Source organism: Panthera tigris, chromosome A1 (genome assembly GCF_018350195.1).
Source record: "Panthera tigris isolate Pti1 chromosome A1, P.tigris_Pti1_mat1.1, whole genome shotgun sequence".
Classification (NCBI taxonomy): Eukaryota; Metazoa; Chordata; class Mammalia; order Carnivora; family Felidae; genus Panthera; species Panthera tigris.
The window spans coordinates 46,996,074-47,014,660 of NC_056660.1; the positions used below are offsets into that span (position 1 = coordinate 46,996,074).

An 18,587-nucleotide genomic window follows, 5' to 3' on the forward strand; every position below is an offset into this window, starting at 1 on the left:
ATGTTACATACAATTTCCACTTTGCTTTTTTTTGTTATATCCTTCCTAGTCATCACTTTTCAACAACTATGTTAAGTAAAGGAACAATTATTGGTCATTTGATTATAAACGGCAGATAATCCACTTGCAACCCTTCTTGTTTATGCCATCTTAAAAACAATGGCTTCAGATATGGAAATGAGCAGTTTTATATGTTGTCCAGGAAGACTCATCTGGAGGCAGAAGTGATTAATTCAGATACTTTCCCTGTAAATAAGCTTGTCATGTAAATAGCCTGTTTCAGTCCCTTTTTTGTTCTAACTGGAAAGAATGTATTCACTTTTATTAACCAAAAATATTTTTATATGGAGGCAGGAGAATGGATTGCTTAGTTGTGCCTAGGGAGCTCTTCTGACATCCATGTTTTTTTCACTATTTATTCTTGGTAAATTTCAAGTTCTGAGACATTAGTGGTGTTTATTCAGGTCAAGCATGCCCTTGGCATTCCCAAACTCTGATTTGTTCCTATTAGAATTTCAAAGGTTCCTAACGTTTTTCTCATTCTTGCAAAATGAGAAAGGTTTCTTGCCAAACTTTTCAAGTATAAATTTGATTTGTCATATTGGCACCATGAAATTTATCTTCTAGTAGTAGGAAAGTATGTTCCATGTACGGAAATACATTGTTACATTTTGTACTGAGGTTTCAGGTTTTGGTTGTAAGATAATTCTGGATAAACTTTAATATATCAAGTTTTGAAACATTAGTTTGCATAGGAAATACATCTGTTTTATTGTAATATTACAATTCTCTTATTTAGTGAAGTAATGAATACTTAGCTCTTCAAGTTTCTTGTTTGAAGGTCATAGTTGAAATGATATCTTCCAGTTTTTGTCCCCATAATTCCTGCTTTATGCTTATTTCTCTGACATAGTTATTAATAGCACCCTCTTTCACTCTTAAAAATGCCTCAAGTTGAAAAATACATTTTTTGGACACTAGTTATTATACTAGGGCTCTCACTTTTGGCTTTACATAGGAATGATGGGATTTCTTTTCCCTTTTCTACTGTCTTTCCTCTCCGCCTCCTGTGCATAAATACAGGGTGGATGGGAGAGATAAGTATGTGTATCTCTGATATGTCCACATGAGAGATGGACTTCGTAGGATGTAACATGAAAGAATCGTGAAAAACATGAAAAAAAAAGTTAGCTTTCTAAAAGCATTTTTAAGAATGAAATATTATAATTTTGTATTTAAAACATTCTAATTCTGGCCATTTGGCCAACTTCCAACATCATTCTTTATTATTATTCATTACATTTGATTATATATTCATTTGAACTTCTAAAACTTTAGCTTCTTTAACTTATACATGCTGCACATAGTCTCTATCAAATTTTTCAAGTTTGTCCTTTGAAGAACATTAGAATTCTTGCTCTTCCAAAACTGTATGTTGTTACATTTCTAATGCATTTAACATTTTTAAATGGATAATTTATTAGTTATATGGCAATTATGGTTTTATCTGTGGCCAGAATATAATCCTTCTGGTGTTTTATCAAACCAGTCTAAGTTTGAAGGAGCATGGGCTGTAAGAACAAGTTTTTATGTAATATAGTCGCAGTCTTTACGAAGCTTATTTTTAATTCAACATTTGTGCTACGAGATGACCATATAAATCTTATAATGACAGAATTTCCCAAGGAGACAACTTCTGTGACACAAAGGGAATCTTACTAAACGCAGCGTGACATGATAAGGAGCGCGCACTCTAGAACCAGACAGCTCGGGTTTACATTTGGGCACCATCGCTCCCTTGCTGTGTGACGGTAGATAACTACTTCTCTGTGTTTCAGTCTTCTCCTTTGTAAAATGGAGATAATGAGACAACCTACACTTTGCGGGGTTGTTGTGAAGATGAAATGAGTCGTAGTATGTAAAATGCCTAAAATAGTTACTAGCACGTGGTAAGCATCTATATGTTTGTTATTACTATGATTGTCAGTGGAATATATTCGGTTTATGTCAGAAACCTTAAAGGTCAATTGATAATATTAAAGGCGTAAGTACTGTATCTCTATATTTATGTTAAAAGGAATTGTGAGCCTTCTTGTATGCAGGTTGTGTGTGAGTGGAGATGTGGAAGGTATGGAAACTGTTAGGAGATTAGGTTCACACAGAAATCTTACCAGCAGACATCTAGGAGAGAGCCTGTTGGTAGAAACCTCAGCCTCTAGCATTTTTTCAGACTCATTTTAGTTTTCTTTTTGTTTTTTTCTTCTTAATGTTTATTTATTTTTGAGAGAGAGAGAGTAGACGAGGGGCAGAGAGGGAGGCAGAAGATCAGAAGCGGGCTCTGTGCTGATAGCAGAAAGCCCCATGTGTAGTTTGAACTCACGAACGCAAGATCATGACCTGAACCAAAGTGAGATGCTAAAAAGAGCCACCAGGCACCCTAGTTTTCTTTTTTTAAATTGCCCTTTTTGTCCTTCAAGGTCCAACTTACATATCTTCCCTTCATACACTCACCTCTCTTCCTCCAATTAAAAATAATCAACTCTTCTTTGTGGCCTTGGAATTTTGTTTATGCTTTAATATAGCACTAACTATAGTTAGCTGGATGATATAGATTGTAGCATGGTGAATGCACTAGGACCTTCTAATCATATCTCTGCTCACAAGCCCTTTTGTTAGTTTATTCTGGGTTTTATTTCATTCTCTGTGACTTGCTTTTATTTCTAATGCCCATTATTGCAGAAAGGAAATATAGTTAGGGACTGAAGCTTCTCCACCTACTAACTGTTCATGATTAATAGTACTATAATGGCAATCTACTTGGAATTTTGTTATTGAAATAACTTACAGAACAATGAAGCTATCTTTGAGAAATGAAAATTGCAACCAGTTTGTGATGACTTACTGGCTGAAATATATAGATCATCTAGGAATGAAAAATACATCATTGTTTAATATACTTAAAGAATTTAATTCTGTCTATAAAATTAAATCTAATGTTTCCGTTAGTTTGATGATAGAATATTTTTTGAAGACCATTGCAATCAGGATGATGTCAAGAAAATAATGACATGACATTTTGTGATACCTATTTTAAAATGCACTTCCACTTAGAGAATAATATATAAAAGCTATTTTCTTCTTAATAAGTTATCTGTACTCCAGTTTTTTGTGAACTATTTATTTCTGGTTCATAAACCATTTGATTGAGGAGTCTCTGTTGGTTGATACGTTTTAAATTTTAACTTTGTTGTTAGTATCACAATGTAAAAGATGACATTTCATACTGGCACAGCAAGTAAGCATTTCTGTCCAATAGTTATTACATAGATTTATTTAAACGATGTGGATTTTCATGACTTTCTACTGATATTCTCCATGAATAATAAACACAAAACTCTAATACCCAATCCAGGTCTTTATGGGAGATATGGTAATATGATGTAAAAAAACACTTGCTTTAGCCAACTTGACAATAAATTATATTAAAAAAAACACTTTGTTTGCCGTAGACATGGTTGGACACAAATTAGAGCTTTAACATAGGCTGTGACTTAGAACTAGGTACTTTAAGCTCTTGAAGTTATAGTTTACTTCACTATAAAAAATGGTTAGGAAATAAACATACAGGATTTGTAGGAATTATATGAGCAAAATTATTTATGTTATACTCTATATTTATTTATAACTATGTTAGAGAAGTGGATTTTTAAAAAATTAAGTGGGTCTCTGAAAAAAGCTTACTGTTGGTATTTTTCTTGATCCAGACTTCCAGTTTAAGAAAAAAACAAGATTTGATCTGTAAAGGCGCTCATATCTTGTTGTGTCATAACCTAATTATTCACTCTTGTTACCTTCTGCTTTTTGGACATTACCCTTAGATGTTATTAAATGTGTCATTCAATTTCAGTTCCTGCTATCATCAGTACTATTAGTGGGTGCCTCACCTAACGCTCTGACTTCATACTTTCTTGAGCCCTACAGGAATATCGACTTAGCTTCACTTAGCTACTTCAGTGGTTACACCCTGGATCTTGGTATCCACTAAAATTCTATCCTGAGAAGTACTGTTCCACCTCCAAATCACCATTCTTTAGCAGCAATCTCTAGTCTTTTATCCTGTTTGTACACTACTTACATTTATCTGTTTGTCATCTTATCAGGACTACATGTCCTTTGTCTCTTCTTCTTCCTAACCTATCAGCCCTCAGTTCTCTTCTCTTCCATTCCTCTGTAAGTGAGATCCCAAGGGTCATCGCTTCAGCTAGCTCATATCCCATTTGTTCCCATTTTGACACTTGTGATCTCTATGTTATATTTTTGCATTTAAAATATTTTATAGAATATTAACTTCTCAAGACCTCAGTTTTCTTGTGGGTACTGTGTGAGTAATTATACTTAGCTCATTAGATTATGGTAAGGATCAAACAAGTTATATATACAAACTGTTTAGCCTACCTTTAACCCACGTAGAGATAAGTTATGGAGAAAGATACTGGGACATTTAGAGGTAGACCATGTTTGCACCTGTACTAGTGTGTGTTGCTATAGAAATACCAAGCCAGGTAAATTCATATAATATCCACCTTAGGTCACCAACCTCAAGTGGGTCCTTAAGATTGTCAGATAGTCCACTCTAAGCAAGTACATTTATGAATCTTTAGGAAATAGATACTTATGTATTTGGAATAATTGAGTGTATACTTAAATTTTAGAAATCTCCGAGAAGCAAGGGATAATGCTGTAGCTGAAAAGGAACGAGCAGTGATGGCTGAAAAGAATGCTTTAGAAAAACATAATCAGCTCTTAGACAGGTAAGCATCCTGCATGTCTGGAAATGTTAAAACTCTTTGATTTTTGTTCCTGTTACTTTTGATTTTAGAAAAAATATTTTTAAAAGAAGTATATTTATTTCAAGTGAACTGTAGTTTACATGCATTGTTTTTATAACATATAATTGTGGCATAGACTAAAACAAGATAATAGAACAGTTCAGTCACTGTCCAGTTTCCTTATACCCCTTTTGTCCATCTCAACCACTGCTGCTCAAGAGACAAACACTTCCTCATTTCTGTCACCATAGCTTAGTGTCACTCTTCCTGGATTGAAAATAAATGGAATTGCACACGGTGTAATCTTTTGTGTCTAGCTTCTTTCATGCCACATTATATTTTCATCTATTTTGTTGTTGTATCAGTAGTTCATTCCTTACTGTTGCTGGGTAGAAATGTACCACAGTTTGTTTATTCACTCACCTGTCAATGGACATTTAGGTTATTTCAATTTTGGAGCTATCATGAATGAAGTTGCTGTGAAATTTTCTATAAAGTCTTTTGGGCATATGTTTTTATTTGTCTTAGATAAATTTTCTCTAACACTGGAATTGCTAGTCATAAAGTAGCTGGATGTTTTACTTTCAAAGAACTTACTGAGGGGTGCCTGGATGGTTCAGTTGGTTAAGCATCTAATTTCAGCTTAGGCCATGATCTCATGGTTCGTGGGTTCGAGCCCTGTGTCAGGCTCTGTGCTGGCAGCTCAGAGCCCTGGAGCCTGCTTTGGATTCTGTGTCTCCCTCTCTCTCTGCCCCTCCCCTACTTGCACTGTTTCGCAAGAAAATTAATAAACATTAAAAAACAAAAGAAACTATTGAACTTAACTCCAAAATTAAGTTCATTATATACTCCCCAGTTCATTTCTTAAAAATCTGCATGTTCTGGTTTATGTGTGTTGGAGGAAGGGGAAGAGAGAAAATGATTTGTCTTTAATTTATCAATAGATAAGTATATTATTAATAGTCTAGTTAATAGGAAAATCACTGATGAGTATTAAGGTAAATATCATTGCCTCATTGAACAGCCTAGACTTTCAGTGGTTTGACTACATGCAAATAGAATGGTTACCTTTTTAAAAAAACTTTTTATTTTGAAAATAATTTCAGACAGAAAAGTTAGTAGAATAGTACATCAAGTACATATACCTTTCATATACTGATAAACTTAGAAAATAACTGAATGGAGCTTTTAATTGTGTTAAATGAAGACTTGCAGATTCATTTGTGATTTTAGCAATACATGAAACTAAAAATTGAGGCAACTCTTCATATAATTAACCTATGACCAAAATCTTTTAGAATGACTCAAATTATTAAACTTCTGAATTCAAATCAACTTTATAAACATGATACATTAGTAAATACAATATTAGAGAAATCTTTCCTGTAATGTGGAAGTGTATCTAAATCTGAACATTTTATATTAAAATAAATTTCTAAGTCAGCTGTTTTTATTGGAGTGCTGTTATAACCTTAAAATATTTTATTATGTATAATCTTTCCATTTACAAAACTATATGGTTTACATAAAAGATTTGTCTCTTTGTTGATGTTTTGAATGTGACGTATTTAGGAATGGCTCTAGAATAATATTTGTGGACAAACTAACAAACTTTATTTTTTTTAATGGTTATTTATATTTGAGAGAGAGCAAGAGTACACAAGCAGGGGAGGGGCAGAGAGAGAGACAGAGACAGAATATGAAGCAGGCTCCAGGCTCTGAGCTGTCAGGACAGACCCCAATGTGGGGCTCGAACCCACGAGCTGTGAGTTCATGACCTGAGCCAAGTCGGACGCTTAACTGAGTGAGCCATCCAGGTGCCCCCAAACTAACAAACTTTAAAAGAAAGTGTAAGATTTTTTTTTAATGTTTATTTATTTATTTTGACAGCGCACCAGTGCACGAGTAGGGGAGGAGCAGACAGAGCAGGAGAGAGAGAATCCCAAGCAGGCTCCACATTCACATGGAGCCTGATGAAGGGCTCAATCCCATGACCATGAGATCATGACCTGAGCCAAAATCAAGAGTCAGACACTTAACTGGCTGAGCCACCTAGATGCCCCAAGAAAGCATAAGATTTTAACTAGTACACCAGAACTTATATTCAGGCAGAATTTCATAACTTACTAGCTTTGGTATGTTTTTGTGAATTTGGAGAAAAGAGAATAGTAGTAAATCTGACCTTAAAACTGGTAGGGGGACCTGGGTATCTCAGTCAGTTGGGCATCTGACTTCGGCTCAGGTCATGATCTCGTGGTTTGCGAGTTCAAGCCCTGCATCAGGCTTTGTGCTGTCAGCTCAGAGCCTAGAGCCTGCTTCGGATTCTGTGTCTCCATCTCTCTCTCTGCCCCTCCCCTGGTCACGCTGTCTCTCTCTCTCAAAGATAAATAAACATTAAAAAGAATTTTTTTTACTTGGCTGTTTTTTTTTTTAAACATTTATTCATTTTTGAAAGGCAGAAAGAGAGCACAAATGGGGGAGGGGCAAAGAGAGAGGGAGACACAGAAACAGAAGGAGGCTCCAAGCTCTGAGCTGTCAGCACAGAGTCCAATGTGGGGCTCGAACTCACGGACTGCGAGATCATGACCTGAGCCAAAGTCGGATGCTGAACCGACTGAGCCACCCAGGCGCCCCATTATACTTGGCTATTATATATTTATGCTAAGCTCTGTTATGTCCTAGATTCTGGCACTCTAAAATCCTTATTTGTCCATATACTAACAACTGGTATTTATCCTAAAGGCCACAGGATGCTTTAGTACTTAAAGGTATCTTTTGAATAATTGAATTCAATCATTTAAATGTTTGTAAAGCATGTAGAACAGTGTCTTGCATATAAGTAGTAATACAGAAATGTTTGCGGTTATTATAAAATAATTTGTTCAGTTCTGTTTACTGAAATTTTACTATTTAAAAGTTGATCTTTCAAGATCATTTTCCACTAGAATTTTGAATAAACTAGAACAGCTCATTTTTTTATTGAGGTTTAATTGACATACTATATTGTATTAGTTTCAGGTGTAAAACATAGTGATTCGGTATTTATGTACATTACAAAATGATCACTACAATAAGTCTAGTTACCATCTGTCACCATGTAAAGGTTTTAAAATGTTGTTGACTACATTCCTGATGCTGTACATTACATCTCTGTGTATTATTTGTTTTATAACTGGAAGATTGTACCTCTTAATCCCCCTTGCCTGTTTCATCCATCCCTCCACCCTCCCTCTGTTCTGGCAACCATCAGTTTATTCTCTGCAGCTGAGTCTATTCCTGTTTCTTGTTTGTTTGTTTTGCTTCTTAGATTCCACATGTGAGTGAAATAAGGTATTTTTCTCTGATTTATTTCACTTACCATAATACACTCTAGGCCGTAAGTCACGAGATTTCATTCTTATGACTAATATTCTGTTGTGTGTGTGTGTGTACACATACCTACATACATGTACACTCACACGCATACACATCACATCTTCTTCATCCATTTGCCCCTCTTGGACACTTGGGTTGCTTCCATATTTTGGCTATTGTAAAAGATGCTGTAATGAACATAGGAGTGCCTGTATCTTTTCAAATTAGTGCTTTTGTTTTCTGTGGACAAATAACCAGAAGTGGAATTACTGGATCATATGGTATGGTAGTTCTGTTTTTAATTTTTAAAGGAACCTCCATACTATTTCCCATAGTTGCTATATCAATTTACATTGCTACCGACAGTGCACAAGAGTTCCCTTTTCTCTACATCCTCACCAGCATTTGTTATTTCTTGTTTCTTCAATAATAGCCATTCTGACAGCTGTTAGGTGAAACCTCTTTGTGGTTTTGATTTGCATTTCCCTGGTTAGTGATGATGAACATCTTTTCATGTGCCTGTTCGCCATCTGTATGTCTTTGGAAAATGTCTATTCAGGTCCTCTGCCCGTTTGTTAATCAGATTGTTTTCTTAATATTGAGTTGTATGAGTTCTTTTTATATATGGATATTAACCCCTTTTTATATATATCATTTGCAAATATCTGCTTGCATTCACTGTGTTGCCTTTTTGTTTTGTTGATCATTTTCTTTGCTGTGTAAAAACTTTTCTAGTTTGATGTAGTTCCTTTTTTTTTTTTTTTTTTTTTTTTAGTTTAGCTTTTTGTTGCTTGTGTCTGAGGGGACAGATCCAAAATAATATTCCTAAGATCAGTGTCAAAGAACTTATTACCTATGCTTCCTTCTAGGATGTATGGTTTCAGGTCTTACATTTAAGTCTTTAATCTATTTTGAGTTTATTTTTTGTGTATGGTGTAACAAAGCAGTCCAGTTTCATTTGTTTGCATGTGGCTTTCCAGTTTTCCCAATACCATTTACTAAGAGATTCTTTTTTTCCTCACTATATATCCTTGCCTTCTCTGTCATAGATTAATTGACCATGTAAGCATGGGTTTATTTCTGGTCTCTCTAGTCTGTTCCATTGATCTGTGTGCCTGTTTTTGTGCCAGTACAATAGTTTTTGATTACTATAGACTTATAGTATAGTTTGAAATATAGTTGTGATACCTCCAGCTTTGTTCTTATTTCTCAATTTTGCTTTGTGTATTCAGGGTCCTTTGTGGTTCCATACAGATTTTAGTATAATTTGTTCTACTTCTGTGAAAAATACCCTTGATATTTTGATAGGGATTGCATTGAATCTGTAGATTGCCTTGGGTAGTATAGACAAATTACCAATATTAATTCTTCTAATTCATGAACATTGTATATCTTTCCATTTTTTTATTTTCATTTTCTTTCATCAGTGTGTCAGAGTTTTAGAATGTAGGTCTTTAACCCCTTGGTTAAGTTTATTCCTAGATAGTTTATTCTTTTTGATGCAGTTGTAAATAGGATTGTTTTCTTAATTTCTGTCTCTGATAGTTTGTTACTAGTGTACAGAAATGCAACAAATTTCTATGTATTAATGTTGTATCCTGCAACTTTACTGAATTCATTTATTAATTATAATAGTTTGATGGAGTCTTTGGGGTGTTCTGTATATAGTATCATGTCATCTGCAAATAGTGACAGTTTTGCTTCTTCCTTTCCAGTTTGGATGAGTTTTATTTCTTTAATTGCTACGGCTAGGACTTCCAATACTATGTTGAATAAAAGTGCTGAGAATAAGAATCCTTGTCTTATTCCTGATTTTAGAGAAAATGCTTTTAGCTTTTTACCATTGAGTATATTAGCTGTGGGTTTGTCATATATGGCCTTTATTATATTGAGGTACGTTCCCTCTATATTCACTCTGTTGAGAGTTTTTATCATCAATTGATGTTGAATTTTGTCGAATGCTTTTTCTGCATCTATTGAAATGATCATATGTTTTTTTATTCCTCATTCTGTTGATGTGGCATATCACGTTGGTTGATTTGTGGATGTTGAACCATCTTTGCATCCCTGGGATAAATCCTACTTGTTCATGGTATATCATCCTTTTTTTTTTTTTTTTTTGAGAAAGAGTACACACAAGCAAGAAGGGGCAGAGGGAGAGGGACAGAAAGAATCCCAGCGTGGAGCCTGACACAGGGCTCAATCTCATCACCATGAGATCATGACCTATGCCAAAATCAAGAGTCAGATGCCTAGCTAACCAAGCTACCCAGGCGCCCCTGGTTTGCTAATATTTTGTTGAGGATTTTTACATCTGTGTTCATTAGGGATATTAACTTGTAATTTTCTTCTTTAGTGGTGTGTTTGTCTGGTTTTGGTATCAGGGTAATACTGACCTGATAAAATAAGTTTGGAAGCATCTTCAATTTCCTGACATAATTTGGACTCCTGTTCATTAGGAGTTTTGTGTTTTTGTTTTTGTTTTTTACTAATTCAGTTTCGTTACTAGTAAGTAATCGGTCTATTAGATTTTCTGTTTCTTCATGATTTAATCTTGGAAATAGTATGTTCTTAGGAATTTATTTCTTCTAAGCTGTCCAATTTGTTAGTGTATTACTGTTCATAGTAGTCTTGTGAGCCTTTGTATTTTTGTGGCATTGGTTGTAAGTTGTCTTTCATTTTTTATTTATTTGGGCCCCCTTTCTGTGTTTCTTGATGAGTCTTGCCTAAGGGTTTGTCCATTTAGTTTATCTTTTAAAAGAACCAGCTCTTGGTTTCATTGATTTTTTTTCTTTTTTTCTTTTTTTAATTTTCTTTTAAATGTTTGAGAGTGAGTACACATGAGCAGGGGAAAGGCAAAGAGAGAGGGAGAGAGAAAATCCACAAACTGTGAGATCATGACCTGAGCTGAAATCAGGAATCGGATGCTTTAACCAACTGAGCCACCCAAGTGCTCCCATTGATTTTTTTTCTTTTTTCTTTTCTTTTCTTTTTTTTTTTTTTTTTGGCCTCTCTTTCATTTATCTTCACTCTGATCCTTATTATTTACTTCCTTCTTGAACTTTGGCCATTGCTTGTTCTTACTTTTCTAATATATTCAAGTGTAAAGTTAAATTGTTTATTTGACGTTTTTGTTGTTTATTGAGGTAAGCCTATTTTGGTATGAACTTCCCCCTGAGAACTGCTTTTGCTGTATCTTACAAGTTTTGGAACGTGGTTTTCCCATTTTCATTTGTCTCAAGGAATTTTTTTGTCTTTTCTTTGATATTTTTGTTGACCCTTTGGTTCTTTAATAGCATATTGTTTAGTTTCCACATATTTGTGGTTTTTCTCCAGTTTTCTTCCTAAAATTGATTTCTAGTTTTGTAAAGTCCATGTGGTCTACTATATTGTTTAAGACCAGTATTTCCTTGCTGTCTGGATTTACTGTCTGATCTATTCATTGATAGATAGCATTAAAGTGTTCCACTATTATTATATTGCTGTCAATTTCTTCCTTTATGTGTATTGATATTTATGTCTGTTTATATATTTAGATGCCTCCTATTATAGGGTACATAAATATTACAAATATATCCCCTTGTTAGATTGACCCATTTATCCTTGTATGATTCTCTTCTTTTTCTTTTGTTATTTTTTTGTAATGTTTATTTTTGAGAGAGAGAGAGCAGGGGAGGGGCAGAGAGAGAAACAAGGACAGAGGATTCAAAGCAGGCTCTGCACTGACAGCAGTGAGCCCACTGTGAGGCTCGAACTCACAAACCATGAGATCATGACCTGAGCCGAAGTCAGAGACTCAACCGCCTGAGCCACCCAGGTGTCCTGTTACAGTTTGTTTTAAAGTCTATTTTGTCTAAAAACGGTGAGGGCGTCCTTGGGTGGCTCAGTCAGTTTGGGCATCCACTCTGGATACTGCCTCAGGTTGTGATCTTGCAGTTGTGAGATCGAACCCCACGTCAGGCTCTGCTGAGCATCAAGCCTGCTTGGGATTGTCTGTCCCTCTCTCTGCCCCTCCCCCTGTTCATTCTCTCTCTCTCTCTCTCTCTCTCTCTCCCAAAATAAATAAACTTTAAAAAGAATAAAGTCTATCTTATCTAATGTAAGTATTGCTACCCCAGCTTTTGTTTCCATTTGTATGGAATATCTTTTTCCATCCTTTCACTTTCCGTCAATATGTATCTTTAGATCTAAAGTGAGTCTCGTATAGGCAGCATACAGATGGGCCTCGGTTTTGTCTGTTTTTTATCCATCAGCCACCCCCCTTGTCTTTTGATTGTAGAACTAGGTCTATTTACATTTAAAGAAATTATTGGTAGGTACGTACTTATGGCCAGTTTGCTCATTGGTCTCTGGCTGTTTTTGTAGTTACTCTGTTTCTTTCTTCTTTTCTTCCTCTTCTTTATGGTTTGATGCTTTTGTTTGGTGTTATGTTTGTATTCCTTTCGCTTTATTTTTCTTGCTATTACAGGGTTTTGGTTTGTGGTTACCATCTCTCTCTCTCTCTCTCTCATAGTCTATTTTCAGTCAGTGTTTGCTTAAGTTCAAATGCATTCTAAAAGCATATTTTTACTCTGTCCCCTACCATGTTTTATATTTTGATGTCATATTTTACATCTTTTTATTTTGTATATTCCTTAACTAATTATTAGAGATATACTTGATTTCACTTCTTCTTTTTAACATTCATATTAGCTTAATAACTGCTTGCCTCTTAATAATATATTATAATAACTTACATTATACTTTATGACTATATCATATATTAAATATTATATATTATATGTATTATATAATAGCTATATTATAATAACTATATAAAATAACTTAATAACTACAATTGCCTCTGTTAGTGCAATTTTTTCTTTCATATACTTTATTTCTAGTTATAACTTTTTTCTTCTCTACTTAAAGAAGTCTCTTCATTTCTTGAAAGGCTGATTTAGTGGTGGTGAACTACCTTAGCTTCGCTTGTCTGGAAAACTCTCCTTTGATTCTGAATGATAACCTTGCTGGGTATTCTTGATTGTAAGTTTTTTCCTTTCAACACTTTGAATATGTCATGTCACTCCCTTCTGGCCTGCAAAGTTTTTGCTGAAAAATCAGCTGATAGTGTCATGGGGGTTCCCTGGTACATAACTAGTTGTTTTTCTCTTGTTACTTTTAAGATTATCTCTTTATCCGCCTGGGTGGCTCAGTCAGTTGAGCGTCTAACTTTTGATTTCCTCTTGGGTCATGATTTCATGGTTCATGGGATCGAGCCCTGCATCAGGCTCCGTGCCATCATTTTGAGATTCTCTCTCTCCCTCTCTCTCTCTCTCTCTCTGCCCCTCCCCCAAGTGTGTATGCTTTCTATCTCTCTCTCTCAAAATAAATAAACTTTAAAGAACTAAAAATAAAATTAAAAATAAAAAAAGATTATCTCTTTATCTTTAATGTTTGACATTTTAATTATAATGTGTCTTGGTGTGGATCTCCGGGTTCATCTTGTTTTGGACTCTCTGTGCTTCATGGACTTGGATGTTTGTTTCCTTCCCCAGGTTAGGAATGTTTTCAAACATTATTTCTTCCAATAAGTTTTCTGCACCTTTCTGTCTTTTCTCCTTCTGGGACCCCTATAATGCAAAATGTTAAAATGTTAGTACACTTGATATGGTCCCCAGAGGTCCCTTAAATTATCCCCATTTTTTTAATTCTTTTTTTTTTTTTTTCTGTTCTGATGGAGTGATTTGTACCACTTGTCTTCTGTTTCTCTGTATCATCTTAATCAGCTGTTGATTCCCTCTTATGTTTTTCATTTTAGTTATTGTATTCGTCAACTCTGATTGGTATATTCTTGTGTTTTCTCTTTGTTGAAGTTCTCCCTGTATTACTAATCCATTCTTCTCCCAAGTTTGGTGATCATCTTTATGGCCATTACTTTCAACTCTTTATCAGGGAGATTACTTACCTCTATTTCACTACCTACATATATAGGTAGTGGGTAGTATATACCTCCCTACTCCTTAAGACACAACAACACTGGAATTAGTCCAGTGGATAACCCTATAATGCCCTGCAAGCATTCGAGTGAAAGGAAGACAGTTGTATTTCTCTCAGTTTAGATCAAAAGCTAGAAATGAGTAAGCTTAGTGAGGAAGGCATGTCTAAGGCTGAGACAGGTTGAAAGTTAGGTCTCTTGTACCAGACAGTTAGCCAAGTTGTGAATGCAAAGGAAAAGTTCTTAAAGGAAATTAAAAATGTTACTCCAGTGAACACACAAATGATTAAAGAAAAGGGGGGGGGGGGGGGACAGCCTTATTGCTGTTATAGAGACAGTTTAAATGGTCTTGGATAGATAAAACCAACCATAACATTTTCCTAAGCCAAAGCTGATCCAGATCAAGGCCCTATCTTCAATTCTATGAAGCCTAGAAGAGGTGAGAAAGCTGCAGAAGAAAAGTTTGTAGTTAGCAGAGCTAGCAGAGATTGGTTCATGAGGTTCAAGGAAAGCAACTGTCTCCACAACATAAAAGTGCAAGATGAAGCAGTAGTTACTGATATAGACACTACAGCAAGTTGTACGGAAGATCTGGGTAAGATCATTAATGAAGGTGGCTACACTAACAACAGATTTTTGGTATAAATGATACAGCCTCCTTTTGGAAGAAGATGCCATCTAGCACTTTCATAGCTAGAGAGGAGAAGTCAATGCCTGGCCTCAAAGGATAGGGTGACTCTCGCAGCTAGTGACTTTAAGTTGAAGCCAGTATTCATTTACCATTCCTAAAATCCTGAGGTCCTTAAGAATTATACACTAAATCTACTCTTTTGTGATCTATACATGTAACAACAAAGCCTGGATAACAGCACATCTACTTACAGTATGGTTTACTGACTCTTCTAAGCCCACTGTTGAAACTTATTGCTCAAAAAAAAAGATTGCTTTCAAAATATTATTGCTCATTGACAGTGCACCTGGCCACCCAAGAGCTTTGATGGAGATATACAATGAGATTAATGTTGTTCTCATGCCTGCTAACATAGCATACATTCTGTAGCCCATGGATGAAGGAGTCGTTTTGACTTTCAAGCCATCTTTTTTAGGAAAAACATTTTGTGGGGTGCCTGGGTGGCTCGGTCGGTTAAGTGTCCAACTCAGCTCAGGTCGTGATCTCACGGTTCTTGGGTTCGAGCCTCGCGTCAGGCTCTGTGCTGACAGTGTGGAGCCTGGAGCCCATTTTGAGTTCTGTGTCTCTGTCCCTCCCCTGCTCATGCTCTGTCTCTCTCTTTCTCTCTCTCTCTCTCTCTCAAAAATAAATAAATCTAAAAAAAAGAAATACATTTTGTAGGGGTGCCTGGGTGACTCAGTTGGTTAAGTGTCTTTTTTTAAATTTTTTTAAATATTTATTTTTTAGAGAGAGAGACAGAGTATGAACAGGGGAGGGGCAGAGAGAGAGAGAGACACGAATCCAAAGCAGGCTCCAGGCTCTCAGCTGTCAGCACAGAGCCCGACACGGGGCTCGAACCCATGGACCGTGAGATCATGACCTGAGCTGAAGTCGGATGCCCAACCAACGGAGCCACCCAGGCGCCCCAAGCATCTGACTCTTATTTTGGCTCAGGTCATGAGATAAAGCCTCACATCTGGCTTCGTACTAAGTGTGGAGCCCGCTTAAGATTCTCTCTTTCTCTAAGCCTCTGTCCCTCCCCAGCTTGTACGCACACTTCCTCTCTTTCTCTCAAAAAATAAAATAAAGAGAAATGCATTTTGAAAAGCTGCCATAGGTAGTGGTTCCTCTGATGGATCTGGGTAAAGTAAATTGAAAACCTGGAAAGGGTTCATTATTCTAGATGCTGTTAGGAACATTCATCATTCATTCATGGGAAGCGGTCAGAATATCTACATTCACAGGAATTTGGAAGAAGTTGATTCCATCTGGCGTGGATGACCTAGAGGTGTTCACGACTTGACTGGCAGAAGTCATTTCAGTGATGAAATAGCAAGAGAACTAGAATTAGAAGTGGAACCTGAAGATGTGACTGAATTGCTGCAGTCTTGTGGTAAAACTCAGGGATGAGTTGTTTTTAGAGCTCACCAAAGAGGTGGATTCTTCAGATGGAGTCTGCTCCTGCCAAAGATGCTGTGATGATTGTAAACATTAACAAAGATTTCAGAATATTACATAAACTTACCTGATAAAGCAATGGTGGAGTTTGAAAGGACTGACTCCAATTTTGAAAGAAATTCTGTGGGTGAAATGGTATCCAGCAGCATCACATACTACAGAGAAATCGTTCGTGAAAGGCAGAGCCAATCAGTGCAGCCAACTTACCTTTTTCTAAGAAATTGCCACAGGCACCTCAACCTTCAGCAACTACCAGCCTGATCAGTCAGCAGCCATCAACTTTGAGCAAGACCTTCCACCAGCAAAAGATTACTAGTCAGTAAAAGCTCAGATGATGGTTAGCAATAAGGTATTTTTTATTTTTTTTAATTTTTTTTTTTCAACGTTTTTTATTTATTTTTGGGACAGAGAGAGACAGAGCATGAACGGGGGAGGGGCAGAGAGAGAGGGAGACACAGAATCGGAAACAGGCTCCAGGCTCCGAGCCATCAGCCCAGAGCCTGACGCGGGGCTCGAACTCACAGACCGCGAGATCGTGACCTGGCTGAAGTCGGACGCTTAACCGACTGCGCCACCCAGGCGCCCAGAGTATTTTTTAATTAAGGTATGTACATTGTGTTTTTTAGACAATGCTATTGCATACTTAATAGGCTACAGTATAGTATAAAAATGATTTTATATGCACTGGAGAACCAAAAATTTCACTTGGCTTGCTTTAAAATGATACATTATTGCAGTGGTCTGGAGCTGAACCCATGATATCTCCAAGGTATGTCTATATCTGGAGGATCATATCTCAAGGTCATAAAAGCCATATATGAAAGACCCACTGCTTATATCTAGGATGTGGTCTGTGATTCCCTTATCTATAGAATCATGCTGGAATCTGGGCACCCAAGCTTTAAACCCAAGGGTTTAAGAAGAAAATGACCAAAATGGTGTAAAGATTTTTTAAAGTCCTTTTAGTGCTATGTTAAAACTGACTACAAGTATTTGGAAAGTTCTCATGTGAATGATCTTGGTTGCTCTACTTGGTAAGACCTAAGGTAGTAGAATTGGGACCACTGGGTAAATATTACAAGAAAGAGTAAAAATAAACTTTCTAATAGTATTTTTTAAAATCTCTTAGCATCTAATATATTGTCCATCCAGCTGTTTAGGCATCAACTGGCCAGGTGTTCAGTAGGAATATGCTCATGAGGATTGAAACATCAAGTGGGTAACTTGATGAATTTGGAGTCTCTTTGGATCTTGAAATTATCTGTGACAACTCAAAAGAGTTAATACACTGGTTTTGTTACCTTACAAAAGGAATGGTAAACCCACGCTATTTTTGAGAGTATTATTTTTAAAATCTGCAGTTCCTATTTTTTTCAAAATAAAAACCTAGTGTTTAGGCCTATTATTTGAAAAGGACACACACACACACACACACACACACACACACATTTTGTTTAATATCCACAAATTCTTTTGAGTGTAAATTGCTTAGAAATATTTGAACGCCTATATATTTTGAGAATATATTTTTTTGTATATAGTGAAACCCAAGGAATAATTTTTTTGTTTTATTTTTCAGAGGTTGAGCTTTTAGTACTCAAATATGTGATTCTGGGGTGCCTGGGTGCCTCAGTTGGTTATACATCTGACTCTTTTTTTTTTTTTTTTTTTAATTTTTTTTAATGTTTATTTTTGAGCGAGAGAGAGAGAGAGAGAGAGAGAGACAGGGCATGAGTGGGGGAGGGGCAGAGAGAGAGAGGGAGACACAGAATCGGAAGCAGGCTCCAGGCTCTGAGCTGTCAGCACAGAGGCCGATGCAGGGCTCCAACCCACAAGCCATGAGATCATGACCTGAGCCAAAGTCAGACACTTAACCGACTGAGCTAACCAAGTGCCCCCACACATCTGACTCTTGATCTCAGCTCAGGTCTTAATCTTGGGGTCGTGAGTCCAAGCCCCATGTTGGGCTCCATGCTGGGTATGGAGACTACTTTAAAAAAAAAAAAAATGTGATTCTGACTCCCTTTGTATCAAAATTGGAGTAAATGTGTTTCATTCCTTAGATGGATTGTGATTTCCCTGAGTCATGCTTAATTAAGGCTTCAGGCATGCCTATACACAATTTTCTAGTCAAATATAATTAGCCTCAACTTCATTTATGTTAAAAGTTTTTATCAAATTCTTCCTTTCAGGGTTAAATGACTTTTGTTATTATAACGAAAAATGTAAGGAAGTAGTATGCTACTTTCAAAGATGAATGAAAAAAAGCCTTTTTACTTCAGTTTTCTATAAAAGAATG

General features: G+C 36.1%; 1 protein-coding gene across 9 annotated transcripts in view; it reads left to right on the top strand.

The window, feature by feature from the left end:
• The window catches only part of PIBF1 (progesterone immunomodulatory binding factor 1), a 206,294-nt gene that overhangs the window by 57,040 nt on the left and 130,667 nt on the right, over positions 1–18,587 (top strand). For all 9 annotated transcript variants that reach the window (XR_006214658.1, XR_006214660.1, XR_006214666.1 and 6 more), the window contains exon 10: positions 4,713–4,811. Coding sequence is in view for 5 of the 9 variants with exons in the window: in XM_042978114.1 (XP_042834048.1) it covers positions 4,713–4,811 (99 nt within the window). In the remaining 4 variants the exon portion in view is untranslated. The remainder of the gene's footprint in view (positions 1–4,712; positions 4,812–18,587) is intronic.